Consider the following 19,234-nt stretch of genomic DNA (forward strand, 5'->3'; position numbering starts at 1 on the left):
GAGAGTATAGAAATAGTTAAAACTCATAAACATGATTCTCTTTAAATTAATTGACAAAGCATTAAACATTCATTTAGTGCATATTGTATGTCCGGTATTAGACTAATCCTGTTGAAGTTTCAGAATTTTAAGAAATTTCCTTTTTAAAGCCTTATCTTCTATCTTAAAATTGATATTAAGGACCAATTTCAAGGCAAAAGAGAGGTAAGGGCTAAGCAGTTGGGGTTAAGTGACTTGCCCAGAGTTACACAGCTAGGAATTGTCGGAGGTCACATTTGAACCCAGATCCTCCTAATTCTAAACCTCTAATGCTCTATGCACTGTGCAACCTAGCTGCCTTTAGAAATTGTTTTTTAAATCAAGTAGTTATTTTACAGCTGAAGTTAGATTACTCTGAGAAATCATCAGAAAAAAAATTTAAATAGAAACGAAGCTTTGAAATTATGGTTTATAAATCAGGTATTTGTATGGTGTGGTAATAATGATAAATTTAGAAACGGTTACTACTAAGAAAATAGCCTTGATATAGCCATTCATTTCTTTCTGTCACCTAGTCTTTACTTAATACAAAGAAAGTTGAGGGCTCTAGAAATTTAAGGAGGTGAAATATATAATTTGGCTAATTGCATTTTTTCATCTTTTTCCCCTGATTTATTAGGAAACACAGCACTAACTTATGCTTGTGCTGGGGGATTTGTGGACATTGTAAAAGTACTATTGAAAGCAGGAGCTAACATAGAGGATCACAATGAAAATGGCCATACTCCCTTAATGGAAGCGGCTAGTGCTGGTCATGTAGAAGTTGCCAGAGTTCTCCTGGAGTATGGGGCAGGCATTAACACTCACTCAAATGAATTCAAAGAGAGTGCACTTACACTTGCATGTTATAAAGGTAAGTTATACTATACATTTTAAGGTTGGTGGGGGGCAGGGCTTTTAACATCAAAAATTATATGATCCCTGCTGAACAGAATTTGTAATGCTGTTTGTATTCTTAGTTATATGTTGGCTATAATTGAAATTAATTTTTTCAACCAACTTCTAAAATTCATATTTATAGAGTTCCGGTTTGACTTGAAGTATACTGGTTTCATTAAGAGTTAAAAACTTATCAAAGTATGATTTTTTTTTAATACCATGGAGTACTTTTAACTTTAGTTTTAAAAAACAATTTCCCTTTATTGACTGTGAGATCATGATTTGAATAATCAGTTTGAAAATTGCCATTATTTTAAATAGAATTCTGTATGACTACTTTTGCCTTTAAGTTTATAGTATACTTTAAGCTGAAGCAATTATAACATATGTATAGGCAAGCAAAATAAATGTCCTCATTGGCCCTTTCTGGATATTGTCTCATTATGTATACTGGATCCATTTCTCTCTTTTTGGGCTGTTGTATGAGAGGTATGCTTCATCTAGAATCATGATTGGTGGTCATTGCATTGATCATAATTTTGAAGCTTTTTCAAAGTTATTTGTTTTTGCAATGTTGTTGATACTGTTTAAATTGTTCTTGTTCTGATCACTTTTATTCCATCTGTTTACACGAGGCTTCCCAAGTTTTACTGAATCCATCTCTCATTTCTTCTGACATAAGTTTTTTTCTTTAATTTTAAATTTGATCTTTATTGTCATACAAAACAGTTCCAGATTTGTCATTATTATAAGAGCACACTATTACAATACCCCAAATAAAATCATAAATACTCTGATAATGAAAGATAATCCAACAGTTCTTTCTCTGGTGGTAGATAGCATTTCCCAGCTTAAAAGTCTTTCAAGGATTATCCCAGATCATTGCATTGCTGTACAGATAATCATCATACAGTATGATGATTGTATTTCTCTTAATTGTTATTTGAAGCATTTTTTCACGTGGCTATCAGTTGCTTGGGTTTCTTCTTTGAAAACTATTGGTATCCCATTTATCATTTGGAGAGAATGACTCTTATTCCCATAAATTTTAATTAGATTCTTATCTACCTTGGAATGGCCTTAGTTTCCATATTTAATTTAAGTATTTCTGGCATGATGAATACGTGAATCAAAACATCAAAATAGGAAGTGTTGTTTCTTGAATTGTAAGCCAGACTTTTAAGAAAACCCACTAAGCAATGTAGGTCATCTATTTTATTAGTATTATTAAATATTATTATATTATTAAATGAAATATTAAAAATTATTAGAACAACTTAACTTTTTGACAGTTATTTCTTTTGAAACATTGTCTGAAAATTTTTTTGTTTTTGAAGGCCATTTAGATATGGTTCGTTTTCTGCTTGAGGCTGGTGCAGATCAAGAACACAAAACTGATGAGATGCACACGGCGCTAATGGAGGCCTGCATGGTAATGATTTTTTTATTTATTTGCTTGAACTCTTTGAGAGGAAAAAAGATTATATGTACTTATTTTATCTTAAAGGATTTAAGAAATGGACTTTAATTTTTATAATTTGTTCCTTTAGCTTAAAGCAAAATTTAATCAACTTGTGATCCCAGATAAGATGTTGCCAAATCTTGCTTGCCACTTGTTTTTTTCTATTTTCATGAGCTAAGAATGATTTTTATATTTTTAGTAAAATACAGTAATTTTATTTTAAATTTTAAAATCCATTCTTAGTTTAATGCAGACAAATTTCAAAAGCAACTGGCAATCAAGAAAGATCAGTGACACAACTAACCTTAAAATCATTCATATTTGGTTTCATAATATAATATGTTGTGGGGGTGGAGGGGCAGGGTTTAGCAGATTTTGTTTTATAACTAATGGATAATCAAGAGTTGGCTGTAATCTAAGGCAACTGAAAACGTTCCCTTTTTCATAACACTAGGACCATATAAACATTTTTTTTTGATCACTTAAGAAAGACTTAGGTCTCCAAGGTCCTAAATTCTTGCTGGAAATCTTCACATTCATTCAGTTGAGTGCATTTTGGTGAATTCAGTTCATAAACATTAATGGAAAGTTTGTGCTAGATACTAAGGAAGTTTAATTGAGTAAGACATAGATAACACAGTTCCTACTCTTCCTGTAATTTAAAGTCTAGCGAGTTATACAACATAGGTAGAAATATATAGTAGGATACATACATTTATAAAACATGGCATCTATGGTAACAGTAGTACATTTCATCAAGAGTTAAAAGCTACCATAAAATAGTAAGAGAAGAATTAGAAACTAAAGGAAAGGAAATTGTAAGGATAAAGTTGAAAGATCGAGTATGTGTTAAAGTATTTTGTTGCTAATTGCCATTATCTAAGCAGATTTGCTTATGGTTCAATTGATTACAAGTAATTAATACTTTAATTTTTTATGTATTTGGGAAATGGAACTGACCCACAAGTAAGATTTGTACCATAACAGCAGACTGTTTTATCAAGGGAAATATTGATCCACAAGGGAATTTCCCTTAACAATATAATTCCAAATGGCATTACCAACATAGAAATCAGCTGTGGTTGGGGGGCTAGGAGGAAAGCCTTTGTTTTAAAATTTTATCAAGTGACATTTTCTACCCTTACAAATACAAATACCCTATACAATATATAGCTGTGAAATGAATGATTCTTATTAAATTCCCAGGTTTATGTGGCAAGATTAAAATCTCTACATGCAACTTGGTTTCTAAATTATCTTAAAGTATCCTTAGCAGCTATTTTCTATTACTGTGATATTCACTTTTTTTTTTTTTAAGCATACCTGGTTAATACTGTTTGCATTATTTAATGAATCATATGTCTGTAACGCCAGTCCTAATTCTTTAAAGAAATTGTGAGGCTGGGGGCAGTTGGGTAGCTCAGTGGGTCGAGAGCCAGGCCTAGAGATGGGAGGGCCTAGGTTCAAATCTGGCCTTAGCCACTTCCCAGCTGTGTGACCCTGGGCAAGTCACTTGACCCCCATTGCCTAGCCCTTACCGCTCTTCTGCCTTGGAGCCAATACACAGTATTGACTCCAAGACAGAAGGTAAGGGTTAAAAAAAAAAAGAAAGAAATTGTGAGGTTAATGCAAAAATTAGGATATATCATAGAGCTGAGAATTTTGAACTTGATATAACTGATAGCTTGCATCTAAGTTAATGTTCTTTTTTTCTCTTCCCTACTTCTGTTAATTCCTCCTCTTCCCTACTGTCAAAATTAAACAAAAAAAATTTCCCCTTGCTCCTGAAAATCCTGCAGGATGGACATGTAGAGGTAGCACGTCTGCTTTTGGATAGTGGTGCTCAAGTGAATATGCCTGCAGATTCATTTGAGTCTCCACTAACATTAGCAGCTTGTGGTGGACATGTTGAGTTGGCAGCTTTATTGATAGAAAGGGGAGCAAATCTTGAAGAAGTTAATGATGAAGGTTATACTCCCTTGATGGAAGCTGCTCGAGAAGGTCATGAAGAGATGGTAGCACTCCTCTTAGCACAAGGTAAGAAAATTTTACGTCTGTTCTTTTCCTCAAATTGATTTGGATGGCTTAATCAAGAGCTTTAAACTGGATCATTTCTAAGGTTCCTTTTAGCTTCATATCCTTTAAACATATTTAATTATTGCTAAAGGTTATTTTATCAAATAACTTTTATATGTTTATGCAAAATATTTATTTGCATTGATGATAAACTAAATAATGAATGCAATAGAAAAAAAGAAGTTAGCATCTGAACTTTTTGTGAATGTATATTTTAAGAAATTTTGATAACTAATTTGATCTATCTTTATGACAACCCTAGGAGCAAATATAAATGCACAGACTGAAGAAACACAAGAAACTGCTCTTACTTTAGCATGCTGTGGAGGATTTTCTGAAGTAGCTGATTTCCTGATTAAAGCAGGGGCTGATATAGAACTTGGGTGCTCAACACCTTTAATGGAGGCTGCTCAGGAGGGACACCTTGAATTAGTTAAATATTTACTGGCAGCAGGTATGTGAATCATTTAAAAATGCAATAAAGAACATTAGATTAAATTAATTTTCACTCTGAAAAAAGTGAGTAGTCTTTCCATCAACAGAGATCACAACCCCTTTATAACAAAATAGATGGTCTTTGAGAGTTATTGGGCCAAAAAAAAAATTTTTTTTTAACCCTTACTTTGCAGAAGAGTGGTAAGAGCTTGACAATGGGGGTCGAGTGACTTGCTCAGGATCTCACAGCTGGGAAATGTCTGAGGCCAGCCAAAAAATTTATGATTGCTGTCCGCTTAGCCTTTTCGACTTACCTCATCTAATCCTTTGAAAATAGACATGTTGCCCCTTGACTGGAGGTGTACTTAAAAATGATTTGTAAATTATATGGCATTTGCAATAATCAGCCATTTATTTCACTCATTTTCCAGACTGATAATGTGAAATAGAAAAGACATATTTCTAAGCATACTCATGTCATATTTGACTTTTTAGAGTAGCAAGGTAATGAGACAAATTATCTTACATGTATGTAAATATCTGATTGACTATGAGAAATAATATGTATATCTGCATAACTCAAAATGCCTTCTATAAATTCTAGCCAGCTATTTGCAATTTGACTTATAAATTAAGAAAATAAAAAGTGTCACTTATCTGATAAACTTTTTTTTGAAATGCTGTAATAATTACAATGATAGTTTTAATTGGTATGATCTAACTACAGTTTTGCTTTGAATCATTCATGGAAGTTATTTAAAATAGAAAAGTTAATATTTTGCAACGATTATACTTCAGGTTTTGTGTTTTGACTTCAAATCAATCATAAAAGTTTACTAATGTCCTACTTTTGACAGGTGACCATAGATATTCACATACTGTTAATTGGGGGGGGGTGAATACACATATGTACATTCATTATTTGACTTCTTTCACCACCATATTCACTGATTTGAGAGAAAAATAAGGGAAATAAACATTTAGAAAGTACAATTCAGTCTTTAATTTTACCAGATTTAGGAATTGAATTGGTAAAGTGCTTTTTTTTTTGTTGTCCAGGGGCTAACGTTCATGCCACAACAGCAACAGGAGATACAGCTCTGACCTATGCTTGTGAAAATGGGCATACTGATGTTGCAGATGTGCTTCTTCAAGCAGGGGCTGACTTAGTAAGACAAAATTACTTTTACATATTTTTATATAGATGTGTTTATAGTTTCCTTTTTTTTTTTTTCAGAAATAGTAGTGGAATTCTGGCTTGCATGTTTTGTATAAATATTAATAGACAACTTTTCTGTCTACCTCATGTGCTCAACAGATGTCTCAACGGTTGTACTATTGAAAGGCAGGTACCTTAGTTACTAACATAACTAAATTTCTGGTGTTACCTCATGACTTTTCTAGCTGCCCCTTAGTAGAACTGCACAGAGGTCACCTTAAAATATCTTCAGGTGATTGGTTATTTTTGTTTCTTAGATCCCAGAAAATTAGATTTTAAGTAGTTTTGTTTTCTTTGAAGTCAAGTTTCCTCCTAACAACCCTTATTGCTATTTGTACATTGATCTTCCAACTTATAATATAGGCTCAGATGTAGTAAAACACCCTATAGATTGTTAATACTGAGTTTTAATCATCCCATTCTTTGAGATCATACTTTAAATTGTCAAGCATTTCTTCCAGATTCCAATTCTGCATAAAAGACCACTACAGGTGTATGTAAGAGTTGACGATCAATTCTCATAATATGCTTCTTCTGAAACTTTGAAATACCCTTGATGTATTCTTAATTGTGTTCAATTAGATTTTTTAGGAATTTAGCTTAAAAACAAAATAGCTTGGTTAACTACTTATTCCATAAATTTAGTTTTCAAAACAGTATTGCATCTTCAACTCCCCCCCCCCCCAAAGTGTTTAAATAGAACTATTTCTAATAATATTTAAAGAACTTGGAATACTTAGCATTCATTCATATCTATAGAGATATTCTGTAAACCAAAACCTATGAGAAATTCCACTTAAAAAACTGTTCCACTTTTGATGATGATCATAAAAAGATTGGATAAGGAAATAAAATTACTTTATCACCTTTTCTAACATCTCTCTCCTTTGACAGTACTGCTTCTGTAGATCCTACAGGAAAGTGAGAGCTGAAATATTTATCATTTGGTGCAAAATGGATATAGGACAAAAGTGTATAGATACTCTAATAAAAGTTTAACTCTGGCCCCCCCCCCCCCCTCAATTTTATCTAGAATATCTTCAGACCTTACATCTTTTACATGGAAGAGTATTGTATCTCATATAGGTTCTAAAACTTATGAAGAAAAAAAAATCTCAGCAAAGTTAAGTGGGATTTTACATTGTACCAAACCCCACAAACTTGGATTAATGAAGGAAAATCCAATCTGAATTAGTGAAAAATGTGGGTCAAAAAGTTATTTTCTATTTCTATTATTTTCTAGAGAAGAAAATGTAGCACAGGGCAGTGTTCTCAAGAGACTTCATTTGTATTAGCTTTGTATTATATATTATGTGATCCTGGACAAGCCATTTTATTTCTCTTGCTGGCACTTCATCTATAAAATGAAAGGGATTTGATCTCCAAAATTCCTTGTAGTTTTGAAATACTCTTTTTATGTGCACATAATTGCTATGAAGTTATAATGTTAACTCTTTGTGTTCCAATAACTAATGACAAGAATATTTAAGAATATTTAGAATTTCCAATAAGTCTGAATAGTTAGTTGCTTTTAATGTAGTCAGAGTTGTTCAGATTGAAAATATACTTATGTAAGATGTCCTAAAAGCCTTAATATAGTTTTTAGATTTAATGAGTTCAGAAATGTAAATGTATACTTATTTTTTGAATGCTTAAAATGTTATTTAAAAATTTTAAATATTGGTGTTTCTCATTAAAATTTAAGGGAATCACTATCTTGTACTATAATCACTAGTTAATTTTTGAAATTAAAATTTGAAATTTCATAAAAACTATCAGTAGCTTCTCAAATGTCTAGGTTAAGATATTCTTGCAAAAACTTTTTGGCCATATTTTTAACCATTGCTTTGTAATGCAAGGTAAACTTACGCATAGTATGCATTTAAAATATCTAAAATTTTTTAATGGTAGAATCCACAATAATTAAATATTACCATTTTTCAGTTGTACACAATAAGGGCACTGTCATTGCTTAATATGTTCAAATATATTTTATGGTGTTCATAAGTTCAAAATTAAACTTTTACTCTGTGGACACAATGACAAGATTTTGGTAGCAAGATTCATAGCCACCTTGTTTTAAGAGTGGATCAAACTTTGGAATATAATTTTTGATACAAAAAACAACTCAGGATCAATCCTTTTTCACTAGAGGTGGCTACTGGAATGCCTGAACTTAAGCTTCAAAGAATTTCTTAGAACAAAGCCATGTAGCTGAAATTCATGATGAACTTTTTTTTTGTAAAAATAATTTTATCAATTACATGGAATAACAAATTTCCACGTGAGTTTTCCAAAGTTATATGATCCAAATTGTCTCCTTCCCTTTCTTCCCTCCTCCTTCCCAGAGCTGGCAAGCAAGTCAGCTGCATTATACATGTATTACATAATGATCTTTTTTGGGAAAGCTCTTTTAGGAAGGGAGTGGGGAAGACCTAAAGAGGAAGAATTTTTTTCCTTTATATTAGTTTGCATTTTATTTTTATGAGAAGTGTTCTGGCAGTAGCTAAACATTTAGGTTTGTTTAATACTATAATCTACAGGAAATTCATGTGAATTTCAAATATTGAGTTGTATTTTGAATCTACTTAAAGTCCTGTTCTGATTGTGCAGTGGAAGAGACTTTAGGATACTCAAAAGCAATGCTTGCAGAGCACAAAAGTTGGTAGAGCCTATGTAACTATCTTTGAGTACTGACCCAGTAATCAGCTAAATGTTTACTATTGGATCAGCTTAGTGTAGTTCAAAAATGTTCCATCACAAATTTGGCAACAGAGTGAAGAATTTTTTTGATCATATCAGCTTTTAAAGATCATCATATAGGTTGTAAGTGAAAGATATCTTGTAATTTAGTTGAACACTGAATAGACAAAAACAGATTATTAAAAGTATTTTGAAAATTTTATTTAAAAAAATGATTCTTTATAAGAAGCTAAGTATTAACTTGCTTTTGGGGGGTTATTTCTAATCTTTAACTATCTAAATAAATTGTGTTTATTGAGCTTCCTATTAAGATAAAATTAAAACATTTTAATGGTATTTAATTCTAGTTGATCCAATTCATATAATTTAGAGTTTACTTTTGAAAAGAAATTCAGCAGTCTCATCCACTCTAAGATTTCTTTGAAATTTCTTAAAACTGAAAATTGCTGGTTTACCTGAATTTTTTATTTTTAAATTCAAGTAAATGAATCAAAATACTAGTATTTGGGCCTCTTCCTATAGATTAACTGTTTTTTGGAGGTAATAGTAACTTTAATGAGTAAAAAGGAGAATGCCTGGCAGGTCAAAATAAGTAACGTTTTTGTGTATTTCAGTATCATCCATTATGATACTAAGTGGGGAAAAAATCATGTAGAAGATTTGAAAAATACTGAGGCCATTACTGAAGACTTCTAGGCTATCTCAGCATCTCCAAACTGCACAATTTTAAAATTTTATTCTGAACTAGTTTTAGAGTTTATAAAGTCTTCCCATAAGATTGTAATCCTTAAACAAATTCTTCAGTTTTAAAAAAATATTCATTAATATTATATGAGAAGCTCTTATCTACCATCCAGATAGCCTACCCATGTTATTTTGCATTATAATCTTGACCATTTATACATACAGTTAAAATTATAGTTGTAAGGGGCCCCCACCCCCTTTTCCTGATAACATCTTTACCTTTTTTTAGGACAAAGTTGTTTTCTGTATTTGTTGCTCACAGGCAACCAGATAATCTAAACCTATGTAAGAAAATTTACATCTAAAAAATTACCAATTGTAGAACCTGTAGAAATTTGCTTTAGAAGAAAGGATGAAGGTTTATTTTTGGAAGACTCACTTAAATCTGGTTCAATGAAAGGCGTAGAAGTGTATGCTTGATTTCCCTGCATATTTGTTATCTAATCCCTTCCACTAAATTTCCTTTTTCAAACTGAATTTCAGAAGTCCCATTAAGCCTATGTTTTAATTTCTACCATCTTTTGCTTTCAAAGTACATTTTGATACTGTTTAAATTTTTTCTTTCCCAAAATTAGGATTAGTTCAGATTTAATACTTTGTATTCAAGCATTTTAAGATAATGGCTCTTTCAGGAATTTCTTATTGAGGCTCTGGAAGGAGAACCAAGAATAATCCTCCCTTAGGGCCTTAGTTTTTTAATAATTAGTTTAGAATTTGAACACTGGTCACTCTTTTATGCAATCACATTTTCTTGACTGGGGTCCCTGAAATGTTTTCATGGGTAAATATACTTCTTTCCCATGTAGTTTATGAAAAATGTAGAAATCTTTCATTTTCAGCATTCTATATTAATTTTAGCATTTAAATGATTCAGCATTTAAATGACTGACTTAGTGGGCATATAAGCAAAATACTGTAGAAACAATATATTTGGGTTTTAATAAAGCATTTGAGATATGATATTTTTGTGAATAAAATGGAGAAATGTGGGCTGATTGTTAGAGGCAATAGATAGATTTGTTACTGGCTGAATGGCCATTCTGAGATGTCAGGCTGGCAGGAGATCCATAGTGATCCTTAAAAACTTGAAGCTAAGAGTGTTTTGAGCCGAATGTACTATATACATGTGAAAGAACTAATCAAAAAATTATCAGCACTATTCCTTTAAAGTATCTCTTTAGTCATTTATTTTCATATCAGTACTTAATTCAGGGTATAATTCAAGAATCTAGATACTGCTAAATAACCCTAGAAGGCATAGCATTTCCCTCATAAGACTTCATCTATTTTAACTTAACCTTTTTCCTTTATGGAATATTCATTCATTTCAATGTTAGTTATTTCTTCTTGCAGATAGTTTGCATGGGAGTGTGGAACTAATTGGTATATCCTAGAACCTGTCCTTCTTATCTTACTAGGTAACTCCCAAACTTTTCTCTTTTAAATTCATTTGTTTGCCATTGCCCCTACAGGGAATTATTCCCACAAGTTTGGTTTTGCAGTTATCATAGTTAGAATAGTTGGTGAAACTTAGATCTTCTAGAAGCTTGCTACCTTGGGAATTGTGGTAGGAAAGAAAGAATGCAAGGCAATGCAAAGTAATATTACTCCTTTCTTCCTGGTCCTATTGCGTCTGCTCTAGGGTTGTTTATATCTGGAAGAAAATAGAGCTCTGGAGGGCTGTGAGTTAGGTATATAGTTCATATGTATAATATGTATCTATATACACATATATGACAATATATTTGTTCACTGGTTTGTATCTCTTTCTCATAATGAAGTTTTTAAAAATTTAGAACTGGTATAAAACATTTAGGTAATAATTCTAATGAATGGTAATCATTAATCAATTCATATTTTTTTAAAACCCTTACCATCTCTCAGAATCAGTACTGTGTATGGTTCTAAGGTAGAAGAGCAGTAAGGGCTAGGCAATGGGGCTTAAGTGACTTGCCCATGGTAACACAGCTAGGACGTGTATGAGGTCACCCAGGACCATCTCTAGACCTGGCCCTCAATCCACTGAACCACCTAGCTACCCCCCCTCCACCCCCAATCACTTCATTCTTAATTCTTTCTATTTTCATAAAATTCACTTAGATCTTCCATCATTTAAGTAAAGATAACCTTTTTACTATTTTGACTCTCCAGTAGTGTTGACCATAATCGTAAGAACTTATCATTTAAAACTTGTTATTTTGGTGGAAGTTAATATTATACATATTGCATCCGTGATGAAACTTTGGTCTTTTTAACAAGTTTTATTGGCCTTTGTAACTAATTAGCATCTCCTGAACATTTCAGTTAATCATGGACTATGAATTCAATGGGACTGTTGATTTTTCTTAGGCTTATTTTACTAGTTAACTGTTGAACATTTTCCCAAAGTAGTGAGAGCAGATGGTACTTTGTACCGATACTCTGTACTATCATGTGTTCTATGTCCAAAGTTGGGATTTAATGGACCTTGAAAACCATCTAGGTAAATGCAGTCTACTAAGCTTGGTGTTAGGGATTTTTGTCACAGACTGTTTATCTGCTGCATAAAACTGACTATTGGACTTTTCATTTGAGAAGAAAAGTCTGAAAGGTTTAATTCTCTGTGACATATCTTATAAATTAGAATCTGTAGATTTGTGCTAACCTTCTTTTGAAGGTGGCTCTAGTTTTAGTTTGGAAAGCTTGAGCAATGAGTAAAAGCTAGTTGAGTTTTTTTAGCCTTCCTCCTATCACAGTAGTGTCCTTATGCCTTACCCCACCCCAAAACACTCTTCTCCCCCAAATCTGTTTTTTAAATCATCCTGTACTCAACCAGATATCCTAAGATATTGTTACTCTTATTTACTTCCATAGCTTTTCTTGTGTTAGGAGGCAAAGGCATTAGTTTGATGGCTTCTTTTATTTCTTCAGATATATCTAGTGATTTAGCTTAAAGCTTCTTTTCTGGTTATCATTGGACCATTAAAAATATCACAGTCTGCTTTTAAGTCCTGGAAATGAGAATTTTTTAGAGAAGGATTTTAGTTTTATTGCTGAGCACCTGAAATATCACTAAGTCTTCATGGCCTGGTGTGATTTTATTTTTTGGAATAAGATCCGTGAGTTCTTCTTTTTCCTTCCGCAGGACAAGCAGGAGGACTTAAAGAAGACTATTTTGGAGGGCATAGAGACGGCCAAGCATCAGGTGAGGGTGGCCTGCCTTTGATGCTTGTAAGCTACTATATAAGGAATAGATGCTTGTAGATAACCAAGGCTTTGTGTACCTGGGTTCTTTCCTTGAAGTTAAAGACTCCAATGGGTAGCAGAGGAAATTTCTTCAAAGGAGAAAACAGAATCTCAGTAAAAGTGCTACACCTGATACATGTTCCCATAATAATGTTCATAGGAGATAGACTTCCCATCTCCCTGAGGAGTAGGAATTTTCTCATTGAGATTGTTATTTTTAGCAGTTCTTTTTGGAGAGAATTAAGGTTCCTCTACTAAAGAGGCCTCAACATTTATTGTTACTTTAACTGATATTAATTTTGTTCACCCACCATCAGAAATCTTTAGCTTATATGTATTGGTAGCATTGTGATTTTGTATGAACCTTAAAAAAACTGACTTTTAAAGTTTAACAAAATTTTAACTTTGTTCAATCCTGATGTATATGAAACTTTGAGTTTAAAACTTTTTTCCTTAAATTTCACATATCTTCTAAGCATTTTTAAGGATGAAGGAATGGTCTAGACCTATGAGTTCATCAGGTTTGGGGAATTCCTGTTGTAGAAATTGCAGCTCACCTTCCATTTAAGTCTTGTGTTAGCAAGAGAATTGTATTAGGCATTGAAAGGTTAAGTTACTTGCTCTGGATCAAACCTGCTAGGCAGATACAGGACCTGATTATAAGCTTTCCTCATTCCAGGGCCTATATTCTGACTACATCATGCTATCTCCTGAAATTAGTGTCTAAGACTGACATTGTATGAGTTAAGAATTCTGCATTACAAATGAGTCATCTTTTTCTCCTTAGGTTAACTCATTTCATTAGTCTTCGGGATCCAGCTGTTTTTAAATTTTATCATCATGCTTTGGAATTTAAGTTGATTTAGCTTTCTTTGGAAAGAAAACTGTTTTACCTTTACTGTGGAAGATTTTATTAAAATATATAAACTTAACATTTTAAATCATGTTTGACTCTTTTCTAGCCCCTACAGATGCCCTTTGGCTCCAAAGTCCCCTAACATCTTTCTAATGAGAATAGAAATTCAGATATTTTGGAATTGGTCTCTACTAGCTATTTATAATATACATAGGTCCATCCTATATCATTGTTGAGACCAATTCTCTTTTGTTAATTCTTGGAACCATACTCATTGGTCTGTTTTCCCTTTGGCTAAATAGTGAACCAGTGTATGATAGCTTTTTGTTTGTTCCTTCAGCCTATGAGAAACTAAGTGCTAAATATAATCATTAGCATATAGAAACAGTTCCTACCTGTTTCCCAAGTATTATTTTAATGTTTTAAGGAAGCTGTTTTTATTATGCCTTTTTTTTTTAAGCAAATCAAGCAGAAATTTCTTAATTTATTTTTCCATTCACACCCCTGTTACACTAGGGTAAAATACTTTTGTAAAAGTATCTATCAGTACTTTAAGAAGCTCTTCTTACCTAACCATGCTGAAGATGTAATCTCTAATTGTATCTATTAAGACCTGTCAAACCTGTCGGTAGCCTAATTTTAGATTTAGAACTTGAAAGGTAATGTAAATTATTCACCTTGTTTGTTACTTTAACAACTTTTTATTAACTGCCCATTATGTTAAGGTAGAATTATACCTTTTATTCTATTTAAAGATGAATTTTTTTAGTTTGATGCCTTTTAACTATTTCGAGAGTCTTAGGTTATGAATATTCATGCAAAAATTTTCGATAAGCAAACTTATAATTAAGGAACAAAGAATCAAAGGTGATTTATTTCCTAAAACAGTTTAATTGGGGGAAAGATTTGATTCAGTTTTTTATTTTCTGTTCCAAATTCTCTCCCTGCCTCTACTCCTCCCACACACATTGAGGAGGCAAGAAATATAATATTCATTGTACATATGGGGTCATGCAAAATGTTTTTCCATATATAAAAAGAGAGGGGGAAAATAGGCTTCAAACTGTACTCCAAGTCCGTCAGGACTTTGTCTGAAGGTAGATGGCATTTTTTAGCATGAGTTCCTTGGAATTGCGTGGATTATTTTATTTTTCAGAGTTACTATGTCTTTCAGAGTTGATTATCTTTACATTGTTGCTGTTGTTGTATCTATTTTTGTCCTGGCTCTGCTCATTTCACTTTTTATCAGTTCATGTAAGTCTTAACAAGTTTTTCTGAAACCATCCCCTTCATCATTTTTTTAATATCACATAGTATTCCATCACATTCATATATCATAAGTTGTTCAACCATCCCCCATTTGATGGACATTGCTGCAGTTTCCAGAGTCTTTTCGAAATAAGTAGATTGATGTATAGACAGATATTTCCCTATATCTGTCTTTAGAGTATAGACCTAGTAAAGGTATTGCTAAACCAGATTGTACCCCATACTAGGCCATAGTTCCTCCAACAGTCTGTGTGTTTGTATACCTATTTTCTCACATCTCCTTCAGCATTTATTAGTTTCCCTTTCTGTCATGTTAGCCAGTCTGATTGGTACCTCAGTTATTTTAATTTACATTTCTCTAATAAGGATTTAAAGCATTTTTTCCTCTTTTTTTTAACTTGATAGCTTTGATTTCTTCCTCTAAAAACTACCTGTTTATATCTTTTTACCAATTATCAATTGGAAATTGGTTCTTGTCCTTATCATTTTGACTCAATTCCTCATTTGAGGAATTACTTTTATCAGAGATACTTGCTGCAAACATTTTGCCCTAGTTTCCTGTTTCCTTCCAGTTTTAGCAACATTGGTTTTGTTTATGCAAAATCTTTACAAGTTTTATGTAACCAAAATTATAATTAGGAAAAAATATTGACTAGCTAGTGAACTAAATATTCAAATTAACCATATGCAACTTAACCCTATTAGATATTAAGGATCTGCCTAGATCAAGTGTATGAAACTTTTGGAAAATATTGAATCTTACAAAATATAGGCAGCCTGAATTTTAAAATTATATTAATCCATGGACACATTTTAGGCAAAGTAGCAACATCTTCATGACCCAAGATTTCTCAAATGCAATCATATTGTTCCTCTAGAAACTTGAGGAAAGAAACATATAGTTGAAGAATGACCAATTTTTAATCCTAATAATTAGTATCTTGGGATTTGTTACTTTTACCTTTTAAGTCTTAACTCTTGTTGTTTAGTTATGTCCAACTCTTGTTGTTTAGTTATGTCCAAATCTTCTTGACCTGATGGATCATATTGTCCATGGGGTTTTCTTGGCAAAGATACTGGAGTGGTTTACCATTTCCTTCTCCAGTGAATTAAGGCAAACGGGGGTTAAATGACATGCCCTAAGTCACACAGCAACTAAATTACTGAGACCCATTTTGAACTCTGATCTTCCTGACTCCAGACCCGACACTTCTATCCATTGAATCATATAGCTACCCCAAGTCCTACAGTACCATTTTATGTGTGCCATATTTAGTAACTGCATATATATATATATAGTCTCAGCAGGTTTATTTGCCTCCTGGGTTTGGGTCCACCATTGAGAAAAAGTATTAATTCAGTGTCATACACAGTCATCTATAGAAGAAGTCTTCTTTCATATGTGACTACTTTGATTTTTGTTTTATTGACTTCTCATACTCATATATTTATCTAGTAGAAAGTGAAAAGCCAAATCATTAAACTCAAGGTAGGTTTAGCAATGAAGCTTTTTTACTGTTGGGGGGAAAAAAAGCTATTATGAAGAGCATGAAAATAGGTTTCAATGTATCGAGGGTAAGGCTGAGAAAACTAGACAGCTTTCTAGGCCTAAGTCTCCAAAATGTGGCTGCATTTTTTTATTTCAAATTAATTTTAGGACATTAGATATACCCATATTAAAATATAAGAACAAAAGAATGTTCCAAAGTAAAAACATTTATATTTGAAATTGTCCATAATTCTTGTACTCATTTTTATGAATAATTTAAATAACTATAAATTGTATAGTGTACTTTAGCAGCTAGATGAAGTCAATACATTTTTTTAATGAGAAGATAAGAATTAACATATAGTTATGTTACAACCTTCAAAAATTAGAATATAATTGTAAGTCCAGTTTTAAATGTTTCAGGTTTCACATCTTACATTTTGTTTTCACTATTAGCTTGCTAACTGCCAGATCAGAAAGAGATGCTTTATTGCTATAGATTTCTCTTAATTCAGATACATGGTCAAATAAAAGAAAACAAAAACCTCTGACTGTCCTGAAAACTTAAGAAATGTTAAATACCTGTGTTAAGTACAAAATAAGAGGTGAAATAAATATTTGATAACTTCCATGTTGTGTTTTTTGATCTAGCAAAATTTATCTCAAAATTGAAGTGATTGCCATCTAACAAATATTACTACTTATCTTTTTAAAAAACCTTTACCTTCTGTATTGGAATCAGTACTATGTATTGTTCCAGGGCAGAAGTGTAATTAGAACTAGGCAATTGAGTTAAGTGATTTGTCTGAGAGCAGATTTGAATCTAGGACCGCCCATCTTTAGGCCTGTCTCTATAGCCACTGAGCCACCTAGCTACCTCCTGCTACTCTCTTTATGGAAAGATTCTAGTATCTGAAAGTTTGAATTTCAGAGTCAGAAAATTCAGTTCAGGTTCAGAAAAGGACCACCAAATTTGTCTTGATTTCTAAGTAAATTGAAGAGTAAGAAAATGTAGGGACTGATCATCATTTTTTTATGGAAATCACCTAGATTCTAGATATCATTGCCTGTGTATGCATGTAATAAGACCTTGATAGAGACATTTCCACTTCTTCCGAAGTTTTCCTCATCATTATATTAAGTTAGAGTGAGCTCATCTTCATTGAAATTTTATCTTCTGTAATAAGATTTGAAGATTTTTTTCATTTGGGCCATGTTATCAAAATCAATCTTTTCTTTCTATTACTAGACTGGTTTCTCAGGTATTGCTTTCTTTTAAAAAAAAACATTATTTGTTGGGACATATATTCTTTTTCTTTCTCTATCTCTTCATAATTTATTCTACTTGTTCATCTCTTGCAGTTGACTGGTAGAAAAAACATGAACTTTTGCAAAATTCAGGCCTCTAATTACCTCATAAGATTAATGTTCCTTTAATTATTATAAGTTGGAGTTAATTGGATGGATTTTTTTGATCATTTGGAACATGAATATTACCCCTATATGATTATTTCTTGATATGTAAAGTTGAGGTTTCTGTTAAAATGTTATACTATGTCTTCTACTTTGTACTTCATTTACTTCTTTTTGTTTTCTGGGATGAGGGAGAATCAGGTAGGGTAACTGCCAGATGACTTAAAAAATACATTTTGCTTAAAGATCTGGCTATATACTTGATATATTTCTCTATACTTAGAAAATTTAAACAGATACTATATATTTAATGAAGACTTTTGATTAGCTCTCACTGATACATGATTCTTTTTATTATAACAGGAGCATGAATCTGAAGGTGGGAGAACTCCTTTAATGAAAGCTGCCAGAGCTGGTCATTTGTGTACTGTACAATTTCTTATTAGCAAAGGTAATTGTTATAAAATTCTACAAGGTATTTGTGACTTCTGCTCTGGTATCAAGATAATTTATTGTCTGTAATATAGTTTTAAGATTCTTAAATTTTACCTATATTTAGTCTTTTTTTAAAGTAAATATAGCTAAATTTATACAATTTGCATGAGAATTTTGTGTCAGTTTTAAGAACCTCCGTCTATAAGGTTTAGTAACATAGGTCTATAAAAGTTCCATTGTCCTACCACAAAGAATTTTGAGTTAAGCAAAATTATCTATGTGGCTCTTCATTGAAGAAAACAACTACTGATGAGATCCAAAGTAGCTCTGCCTATGTGCCTGCTGTAGTTATGAAGAGTGGGATAAAGTTGTTTGTAGCCTTGTTCTAGAACAACTTCTAAATTTTACCGCTAATAATGGAATTTACTTAGTAAGAATAACTGTATTTAATAACTAGTAAAAATAGTATCTTGTGCATGTGTACCTAAGGGATTGATGTTGAAGATGCTAAAAGAAAAAACTCTACCCTTTTGATCCTTTTTTTTTTTTAACTTTATTAAAGAAAAACTAAACTGAGTTTCCCAACTCTCCAACTTTGAATCAAGTTTGATTCCAAGTCCCTCCTAGGCACAGAATTGATCCTTATATAGACCAGTTCCACACCAGGACGTAGTAGGGAGGGACCCCTGAGGCACCCTGGAGGGTGAGTTGCAGTTCCGGGCCACAACACTCTAAAACCCACAAAATTATCCCCCTGTGATCCTTTGGGAGACCCCCAATGGATCACAACAGACTAAAGATAAATACGTCCTTGCAAGGGGAAAATACAACAACCTGAGGATAATGAAACAAAAGGGAAACAAGAATAAAACCAATTAGGGGGCAGTCCCTTTTGCGTAACAAAATATATATAAAACAAATGCTTTTTAACAAAACAAATGAATTTAGCCCCTCCAAAGTTCAATTCTGCACATCCAGTTTGCTTAGGAT

At 32.4% G+C, this 19,234-nt stretch overlaps 1 protein-coding gene across 15 annotated transcripts in view; it reads left to right on the forward strand.

Moving 5' to 3' along the window:
• ANKHD1 (ankyrin repeat and KH domain containing 1) overlaps positions 1-19,234 on the forward strand; it is a 124,715-nt gene that overhangs the window by 45,869 nt on the left and 59,612 nt on the right. For 10 of the 15 annotated variants that reach the window (XM_056793453.1, XM_056824341.1, XM_056825068.1 and 7 more), the window contains exons 6-12: positions 659-892; positions 2,256-2,350; positions 4,180-4,417; positions 4,719-4,910; positions 5,951-6,060; positions 12,682-12,741; positions 18,173-18,260. In XM_056793453.1, the coding sequence (XP_056649431.1) occupies positions 659-892; positions 2,256-2,350; positions 4,180-4,417; positions 4,719-4,910; positions 5,951-6,060; positions 12,682-12,741; positions 18,173-18,260 (1,017 nt within the window). The remainder of the gene's footprint in view (positions 1-658; positions 893-2,255; positions 2,351-4,179; positions 4,418-4,718; positions 4,911-5,950; positions 6,061-12,681; positions 12,742-18,172; positions 18,261-19,234) is intronic. The other 5 variants (XM_056825910.1, XM_007473282.3, XM_007473280.3 and 2 more) reach the window with 1 other exon arrangement.

Source organism: Monodelphis domestica, chromosome 1, assembly GCF_027887165.1.
Source record: "Monodelphis domestica isolate mMonDom1 chromosome 1, mMonDom1.pri, whole genome shotgun sequence".
Classification (NCBI taxonomy): Eukaryota; Metazoa; Chordata; class Mammalia; order Didelphimorphia; family Didelphidae; genus Monodelphis; species Monodelphis domestica.